At 50.9% G+C, this 9,783-nt stretch overlaps 1 protein-coding gene across 1 annotated transcript; it reads left to right on the top strand.

Moving 5' to 3' along the window:
* Window positions 1–207: 207 nt before the first annotated feature.
* On the top strand, window positions 208–3,803 carry LOC131900046 (uncharacterized protein CXorf49 homolog). Its single transcript, XM_059251481.1, has 5 exons — window positions 208–1,488; window positions 2,036–2,192; window positions 2,714–2,796; window positions 3,056–3,101; window positions 3,509–3,803. The coding sequence occupies exons 1-5, from the start codon at window positions 208–210 to the stop codon at window positions 3,547–3,549; spliced, it is 1,608 nt and encodes a 535-aa protein (XP_059107464.1). The 3' UTR covers window positions 3,550–3,803.
* The last annotated feature ends 5,980 nt before the right edge of the window (window positions 3,804–9,783 follow it).

Genomic DNA, 9,783 nt, shown 5'->3' with positions numbered 1-9,783 from the left:
CAAGGTTCCATCTGGTTGGCAGAAGGTAGGCCAATGAGAAGGCCACAATGAAGACACGATGTCACTAGAAGGTTACCCTTGTTTGTGTTTAGCACTAGTGTGTGTGGTGTCCATGGTTACGGTATCTCTGAGTGTCTAGCTGGTCTAGCCAAGACTAGGGATACCCTTGTCCTCACAAGCCAGGCCACATAGACTAACACTAGCAACATGAGCTCTAACAAAGAGGGGGCAGTTGAAGAAGTAAGCTTGGACCCTGAGGGCAGGGAAGCCACTGACATCTGTCTGGATGGTGCATGCTCACTTCAGGATCTCAACCTGGCCCCTGACGTGGGATCTTCACAGTGTAGCCTAAGTGAGGATGAGGTTGAGACTGAGGACAACTCTGAGTTTGATTCAGGGTCTAAGCTACAGGTGCTAGAGTCGGGAGTGATGGTTCTTCCGGATCACAGAGAGCAGTCCGTCTCCTCAGCCAGTGACAAAGGAGACTTTATGGACTGCTTACCTCTTGTTAATGACAAGGTTGAGGAAACGGTGCAACAGCCAACCGATCAGATGAGCCAGGGTGCTAGAAGCCGCGCATCCTCAAAAAGCTGCACCATCCAACAGTCTACCCCTTGGGTGGATGCAGAAGCAGACCGCAGCAGAAAAGGCAGGATGGGCAAGAGACTGGTGGATGCAAAGCAGACCTCTGGGGCCCCTCGCCACCACAGGGGGCCCAAAGGAGGCAGGGCATGTAGGACAAAAAAGAAAAAGAGAAGCACCAAGAGTAAGAAAACCGTCCCGGAGGAAGTCCCAGACCCATTCCCTGACCCCGACTCAGCATCCGATGAAGATCATGAAATGCAAGTGATGAGGGTGACCATTTGCTTCAAGAATGGAGGGCGGATCGTATCCAGCAATGCTATGGATCCTGAAGACAGAAACAAAAAAAGGAATGTCCAACTGAGGGGCAATTTTCGTCATATGACTGCCTCTCTGCAGATGTCTGCTCCCAGGGGCCATATGTTGGGCACGGGAAAGCTAGGAGCCTCTTGTTCTAACAGAAAAGTAACTGTGTTCAGAGGCAAGGAACAAAGCAGGCCTCGTTACCCAGGAGCTGCTGCAGGTGGGCTATGGAAGGCCAGTTCTAAGAAGAAATCAGCCCAGGAGAAGAAATCCCTACTGGACGCCCCAAGAGTCACTGGGCGAAGACCTGTCCCACTGTGGGGGCAGAGACCAAAGGCAGCTCCTGTGGAAACAGCCACCTTCCCTCCAATAAGCTGTGTCACCACACTTGAGAGTTCTAAGAAGCACTCCACAACACCCCTGGAAGCCATTGAGCCTGCACATGGTCCATCCAGAAAGAGAGCCGTGGTAAGGAATGCAAAGGAGATCCTGCCAGCAGCCAGGCTCGGGGATAGAGGCCTTGTGTGTAAAGATACCATGAAGAATTTGACAGCAGTGACCCCATCAGAGTCCTACAAGATCAAGGAAATTCCCCGTGCCCAAGTGAGTAGAGCTCCCTCTGTCTCCTCTCACCCTACCCTTTCCCTCCCCAGCACATAACATTGCCCTGCACCCTCTGCCCCTGCCTTGGCTTGTCAGTGGACACTCATCCTGATTCGGATGTGCAGTGTGGGGTCCTTGTAGTAAGTGAGGGTGGATATGAAGGTGGCTGAGCTAGGTGTTGGTTACTATTCCCCTCCCTGTGCATTTCCTGTCTCTAGGCAGGCTGGGGTGGGAAGTGGGCCTGGCTGACAGTTGGAGTGATTTGGGTCCAGAGGCCTTACAGTGTGGGCTGCACAACTTGGATGTGTAGTCGGCCTCAGGGGCCTCCTGATTCCTCCCTCCTGGCTCTTCCCCAAGGAAGCCAGGCCAGATCCTGAGCCTTTTCAGTGCCTGTGGGCCCCTTCCTGGCTGAGCTCTGCCTCCTGACCTGAGGCTGACCCAGGAACAGAAAGTACAGATGGGATGGGCCTCGCAGGCCTCCAGTTTGTTCCCCCACGGGCCCCTCAGCCCTCCACAACGTGTACTTAGTGAGGAATTTTTGTGTGAGCTTCCAACACACAGGGCAGAGCAGCCTTGCACGTGCACGCATCATGGAGAAATGAGCAGTGGAGACCCCAACACCAGAGCACCTCAAGTTCCAGCAAATTCCCAGCTCTTGACCCTGAGCCAGAGAGGCATCAGCCCCAGAACACTTGCACCAGCTGGTGAGTCTTTGGGGTTTGAGAGAAGTGTGGTAGAGGGGGGAAACTTCAGGCGCTGTCAGGCTCTGTCAGGCTCTGTCACTGGGGGATTGCCACCTTCTTTCTAGACTTTCCTGTCTAGGCAGACAGCCCACAGGAGACCGAGTGTAGGCAGGCCATGTTGTCAGATGAGTGGGACTGTGGTATACCCAGCTTTAAAGAGTAGGACAACTCCAACTCTCTATGCTGGCTTTCAGCACTCCAAAGCCTTTTCTGGTCAGCCCTATTTGCTGGGCTCTTCCCAGGTCCTGCCTATGGCTGTAGCCCTACTAGCACCAGCCCAGGGCTAAAGTCCTGGGGGAGGGGGGGGACAGGGACTTTCTCTGGGCAGCAGAGAAGACCGGCCCAGAGCTGGGTGAAGCTGAGGAACCAGGAGGTACAAGTTGCTGCCAGCAGAGGGTGATGTTGCACCATTTTAGACCTCAACAAGCCTTTCCCATCCGGATCCAAGCCTGGATGCTGCTGCATCCTGTGTTCTCTTTCAGGTGACCAAGGTCCGTCTGTGGTCCCCCTACTCCCTCTTGGGGAGAAGCATCATCAAGCACCAGGGACACTGGGATGTCAGCAGGTAAATTTTTCTTAGCTGTGAGAAATGACAGCCTTGTTAGATGGTAGGTAGGTAGCCAAGTTCACCTGGCTCTTGTGCCCGCTCCCGCTGTCCCACACTCCACAGAGAGGGCACCTCCTTTCTGCTCAGGATTGTGTGCCAGTCCTGTCACAGGACTGTGGGGGTGGGATGTATAAGGACTGGGAGGGAGTGTGAATGGAGCAGAGAGGAGGCCAGGACACTGAGTGATAATTTCTTTCTCCTTTGTCTGTTGGGCTAGTGTCCTTTGCTAGAGAAAGAAGCTCACAGGCTGAGAAAACAACTAGGTATGACTGACCCTGGGCAGGGAAGGGTGAGAGCAGGGGAAGAGGGAGCTAGGTATGTGGCTACAGGTACCTAGGAAAGGCTGTCCAGCTGCTACTCCTGTGGGGAGGTAACACCAAGCAGGTCAGACCATGAGTCCTCTGCACATTGAGTGTTGTGGCACGCAACAAGAGCGGTGCGTGCCTGCTCTCCCACGTGCTCTGCTCTCCACACTGTTCTCCTGTAGAGGACATTTCCACATGGAGCGCAGTGGTGGGTGGAGGAGTGTGTCCCAGGGCTTTCTGGAAAGGGTTGGGAGGCAGATTGCCAGTTGAGGATTCCCTGTGGATAGAAAGGGGAAGGAGGTGATTAGTGTAGTTGATTCCTGTGTGTCTGTGTCTGGAGTACCGTTTGTACCTCTCTGTTTCAGCCATGATGCGGGCCCTCAACAAAAGGTTCCAGGCCCTTTGAAGTGAGCATTGTGCTGTCCACAGCCCTTCCCACACTTCTGACTGCTAAGGTGGCCAGAGCTGACCTGGCTCTGCTCTGCCTGACAGGTTGGACCCAGCATCCCTGCAGGAGAGACAAGACCCATGGAGCCCTGAGGCTGTGGCTCTGCTTCTTCCTTCTATGTATTCTCCAGCCAGAGCCACCTTTGTGCCCCTGGTTTTGCCCCATCTGCCCCTGGAGACAGCTGTTGCACATTAAAGTGGTTTTGTCCTGTGTTCTGCTTTTTGTGGATTCAGAGAGTATGGGAAGCTGTTCTTTCTCCAGTCCTTTAAGAACAGTAGCCCCAGGGGTAACCTGGGCTAAGCACTTCTGCTTCTGAGCAGGTACCTTGCACACAAGTTTATCCCTGTGCTCTGGGGTTAGGTTCTGCCCAGCCAGCATTCCTCCCTTCCATATTGCCGTCCCTTCTCTGACTACTGTCCTTTTCTGTGACAGTCATAGAACCCATTACTGCCTGCTTGTCCCCGGCATTCACTCAGCAGGAACTGTGAACCCTTCCCTTGGACTAAAGGGGTCCTCTCTTCTGGATCATTTCACCAGACATTAGGGTAACATTTGGGCTCATCTAACCCATTTCCTGGGCTCCATCTTTTTTTTTAAGTGTTTTGCCTGCATGCATGTTGGTGAACCACGTGTGTGACTTGTACCTGTGGAAGCCAGGAGAAGACATTGGATTCCCTGGAACTGAAGCTGTGAGCTGCCATGTGGGTGCTGGGAACTGAACCCAGGTCCTTTGGAAGAGCAGCTGAGTCATCTCTCCAGCCTCTCTTGGGTTCCATCCTTTCTGGATCATTCTCTCCTTGTGGAGGCATCACCCTCAGGGATGACTTGCCCAAAACTTGCACATTATCCTTGGGCTGCTGCACAGCCTTTACCTTGGGAATTCAGTTTCCATGTCCTCTGATTTACCCCTGATCCACTGCAGTAGAGGGGTGGAAACCAAGACCACACCCTGGTGGGCAGTGGAGCAGAGCAAAGCTGCAGGAACTCACTGTGGGGAGATTGGTCGGAGGGGAAAGAGAACGTCACCTGCTCATCTCTAAAACTGAAGATGGTGGCGGGAGTCTAGAGCAGCCCCTCTGAGCCAACCTGGAGGAACTGCACCCTAGCAGCCTTAAGGGAGGGTCAGGGACCAGAGGGTCAGGGTCAGATGACACATCCTCTCATCCTGACCAGCCAACTGCCTTTCTCCTGCTCTCGTTGGCTACTAAGATGATTCATCCACATATGCAAGGGTGGCAGCAACAGCAGCTTTTGACCTCCTGCATGGCACAAGTTTTCTGGATATGATGCTCATATACTCCAGATCTGCCTTCAAGACTGCCCCCTGAGGCCACAGGACCTCTACCTGAGCCCTACCTATGCTCTGAAGTTACCATCACAGACAGTTGGGAGGTTTCTGTGCCTTGAGCCAGAACCCAGCACTGAGTAAGGCTTAGAACTCAGAGGCAGATCAATGTTTGAGTGAGGTCAGGCAGATGTGAGTTCTGTCAGCTCCCATTCACAAGGGGCTGTTCATTTCAGGCAAAGGAAGATAAATTTCAGGGCCACTGAGTCTAACTCCTGGTCTAGCTGTGTGTGCTTGTGAATCTGTGAATGGCATGTGATTGATCACCTTTGAGGAATAAAGATCTGACTCAAGGGGGTTGGCAGCGGGAGGGGGCGGGATCAAATGCACACAAAGCGAAGATGGTCTTCACTAGAGTGGTCCTTCAAGCCCTAAAACGTGGTGGGCATGGAGTAGGAAAAAGTGGAAATCAGCAGACTCACTGCCCGAAGGCGAGGGCTGTCAAAGGGTTGGAACTGTTGGAGTAGGCTCTCGATCCTTCTCCGAGATGAACATTTCTCAAAAGTCTTGTCCGGGGGAGATTGTTGAGTTGGTAAAGTTCTCACTTTACAAGCATTGGGACCTGAATCTGGATCCCCTTAAAAGCTGTCGGGTAACTCAACTCTAAAACTGAGGCAAGGAGGGGCAGGGAGAGAAACGCCAGGCTTCAGAGCTTGCTCCCAGACAGTCTAGCCAATTGGTGAGCTCTGAGCTCAAGGAGAGACCCTGTCTCAAAAACTGAGGTGGAGAGCAATAGAGAAAAACACTGGACATTGGCCTCTGGCCCCAAGTATGACCACACAGAAATACACACAAAAAAAATGTTTAAGAAAAAAATAAAAGTCTTGTCTCAGGGAAAGAATAATGTGCAGACTGTCTTCCTACAATTAGCTGGTTGGTGCCTCATCCATAAAGCAAGAGTGCTCATGGGTACCACGCACATACTAAGCTAAAGGACAGCCAGGTAGGATTACTAGCGTGAAAGTAGAAAGTGGGATGGGGTGTCCCCTCTAAGTCACACAGGTTGAGCTTAGGGAGACAGTGCATATCACCTGGGATAGGACAACCATTGATCCGAGAGCCTGAATGGACAGTGGGGACTTAAACCATTCACTCAGAGCCCCTCCCTGAGAAGATGGTCTCTGTTCCTCACGATGCGGCTCTCATCCTGAGTCACATGGCTACTTCTGGCAGGGGTAAAAGCTGAGTGACAGCTGACAGACTCCACAGCTGGGCTTCTGGCAGCTTGCACAAGCAAGCCAGTCCTGGCTGAGGTGCATTCCAGCACCAGGCACTGTTCTTGCAGGCCCCGGGCAGCTATCTCCAGTGCAGCTGCATGCTGAAGCCATGGCAGGACCCCAACAGCCCTGTGACAGTGACTGGCCAGCCCTGCCTCTGTCCTCTGAGCACACGGCCTCTCTCCTCTGCATTCAGACCTACTGCTGCCCAATACTGTTGTGTGGTGGGCTGACCCTGCTGCCTCTAGGGGAGGAAGTGCAGATTCCCAGGCTCAGGTCTGAAAAATACATGAATGAGGGCCCCATTGGACAGGAGGAGGTGGGATGGTTCCCTTCAATCTTCCCGCCCCCCTCCTTTCTCAGCCAGAGGAGGTGTGCCCCAGAGAGCACCCAGGCTCTGTCCTGCCTCCTGCTGCTACTCAGCTCAGGGAGGGCCTTACAGGGTGGCTGAGCTGTGTGCCTGCCCTTGATTCTCAGGCACTAGGGAGCCCCTAGCAACATCCCACCAGGACTGGGAGCCAGGAGTTCCTTTACAAACATGGCCTGGAATGTTGGTGACAGAATAGATGGCCCCCTTCTCAAGGTCCAAGTAAACCCAGAGCAGCCAGACACTCCCTAGCCAGGAAGCCACAGTCAGCTGTGCAGAGGCCCAGTGCTCTGCATATGGGGCTGTGAGGTGACAGCATAGTGTAAGAGTCACTGTGGCGAGTCCCTGCACAGATTCCAGTTTGCTGTCTTCAGCTCCTCAGCGACTCTTACCCACTTTACATCCAGTTGTGTTCAATTTCTGATGGCTCTTTCCCTGTCCACATTTCCTCATCATCCACTTCCTCCAAAGGTGAAGAAAACACTTCTGTTGGCCACCTGTGGCCATGTGCCCCTGGATGCTGTAGCCATCATGGGAACCGTGGGAATCACACCTATATTGTACCTGTCACACTGGTCTCGTGGGGACAGCGAGAAGGGCAGCCTGGTGTCTGGGCATGAGAGAGTCCCTGTGGCCATCGGTCAGATCAAACAGCACAGCACTGGCATCCTTGGAAGCCCTGTTTCCCATTCTCCCCAACCACTCCCTTCTCCCTGGCTTTCCTGGGGTCATCTGACTTTGAAAGCTCCCCTGCCTTTCCCAAGAATCACTCACTTCCACTTGCAGATGAATGGTTGGTGTGTGTGACATATGGGCTTTGCTGCAATAGAAAGGTTAAACCAGGCCATGTTGAACATGCCATTTTCAAGTGCAGGAACCCCGAGCCTGTGATTTCTCAGGTGTGCTTACACTGAGTGATCAGACTGGGGAATTATGCCACAGTTGAGGTGACAGTGCATTGCCCCCTCAGAAGTCCCCTCTGTGTCCCTTGCTGAGGAAGAAGCCAAATATGAAAGGCTACCCTTTGTGACACAGGTACCTGGCGTGGGAAAGACTAGTTTAGCGACAGAAAAACGAATTGGTTGTTATGTGGGTCTGTCTGAAGGTGGAGTGAGGTGGTCTACTCCAGAAGGTGTGAATAATTTGGAGTTAATTAAATGCTGGATAGCTCATATTGGTGGTCTTTAACAGCATTTTAAAGTAACCCATACACTTGTGTGTAAATGGTATCTCAGGACATTTTAGGAAATATTGTGAACACTGTATCTCAAAAGGTGGTGACATGTACTCCTCACTTTGAATATGAGCACATGTTTTCCTCTATTTTGTGCTTTCCTTTTTATTTCCTGCAGGGATCAGTTTGCTAGCCTTCTGCTTCCAATTTTTACTGTTTTAGCATGTATGTTTGAACATAGATCTTCCACTCTTTTTTTCTTTTTCTTTTTTTTTTTTTTTTTTGAGACAGGGTTTCTCTGTTTAACAGCCTTGGCTGTCCTGGAACCCACTCTAGATCAGACTGACCTCGAACTCACAGAGATCCACCTGCCTCTGCCTCTCAAGTGCTGGCATTAAAGGCGTGCGCCACCACCGCTTGGCAATCTTCTACTCTTAAAATGCTCTTGCAGTATTTGTACCACGGTTATTAGTACCTAATGAGTTCAAGAGTGTCCATTCTTTTTAATTCTCCAGAAGAACTACAAATAATAATGATCTCATTTGTATTTAGGATTTTTTTTTAAGACTCGGATTTAAAAATTCAGACATGTGGTTTATAGAATGATGTTTAAGAGGGGCAGAGCAGGGTTGTGATATTGGTCCAGGATATAAAAAATTCACTTAGGCTGGGTATGGTGCTGCACGCCTTTAATCTCAGCACTCAAGAGGCAGAGGCAGGAGGATCTCTGTGAGTTCAAAGGCCACCCTAGTCTACAGAAGGAGATGCAGGACAGCCACTGGCTATGTAGGGAGACCCTATCTAAAAGAGAGAGAGGTGGGGGAAGAAAAAGAAAACATTTCGGTTAGGAAGAGCATGTTAAAGAGACCTATCACCCTGTAAGATCATTGTAATTAATAATAACATCTTGCATACTTGAAAATGCGCCTCGTGGGAATTGAGAGTAGAATGGTACTTACCAGCAAGCAGCGGGGAGGGTGAAGAATGGGTGGTCAACAACGTTATGGGACCTCTGCAGGTAAGTAGGCAGGAAAGCTGCGGATCACAACCCAGCCCGAAGCCCTCTCCAAGGCAGCCTGCTGAATAAAGCTGTCCAGCAGAGCAGCAGAAACTGCTGGGTAAAGACTGCTCCTCATATACTGTGCAGCACCACAAGCAGCCCAGATGATGCGGGCGCCCAGGGGAAGCACTAAGAAACCACTTACAATGCCCACCGCTCTTGCCAGACTCCGAAGAACACTGAGGCTGCAGAGACAGGGCCCCCACTTACACTCCCTCACACAGCACCAGGTGGAGCCTGCTAGAACAGGGACCTAAGAACTTAACCTTTTAGCTCATCACAAGTGTATTGCCATTCATTACAGAAGTATTTTTTATTGCTTACATTATTTTTTATTTTGGTTTTTCAAGATAGGGTTTCTCTGTGTAGTTATGGCTGTCCTGGAACTCACTCTGTAGACCAGGCTGGCCTCCAACTCAGAGATCCACCTGCCTCTGCCTCCCGAGTGCTGGGACTCGGCATTATTGTTTACTTTCTATTATTTAATTTCCACTCTTGCATATGTCTCATGATGGTTTTGCATGTTGCTCAGTTCGGTTTTAGAACTATTATTTGTTTCTCAGCCCAGCTTACTATAAGGCATTCTTGGCTATACTCTTCAGTTATGTCTTGTATAGGCTACCTCTTACTCCCACATTTTTCTTTCATCTTTAGCCCCTCCTCGTTTTACTTCTTAATTATAACCTTCTATAGCTTTAATAATCTCTAAAATCAGTTGGCCATAACAGTATCCCAACTTTCCCCTCCACGCTACTTTACCAACCACAGTTTTTTTTCTTTTCAAAGTCACTATAACACCAGAAGCTTTAAAGGTTACTTTTATGTGTGCAGTGGATTGAAAGAGAACGGTCCCCACAGGCTCATATGTTTGAATATTTGGTCCCCAGTTGGTGAACTCTTAAGGAGCATTAGGAAGTGTGGTCTTGTTAAAGGAGGTGTGTCACTGGGGGTGAGCTTTGAGGTTTCACAACCAGGCCTACCTCCACCCCACTCCTCCAACTTGCAGATCAGGGTGTAAGCTTTCAGCCA

Source organism: Peromyscus eremicus, chromosome X, assembly GCF_949786415.1.
Source record: "Peromyscus eremicus chromosome X, PerEre_H2_v1, whole genome shotgun sequence".
Lineage (NCBI taxonomy): Eukaryota > Metazoa > Chordata > Mammalia > Rodentia > Cricetidae > Peromyscus > Peromyscus eremicus.
This window is presented reverse-complemented; position numbering and strand designations above follow the sequence as displayed.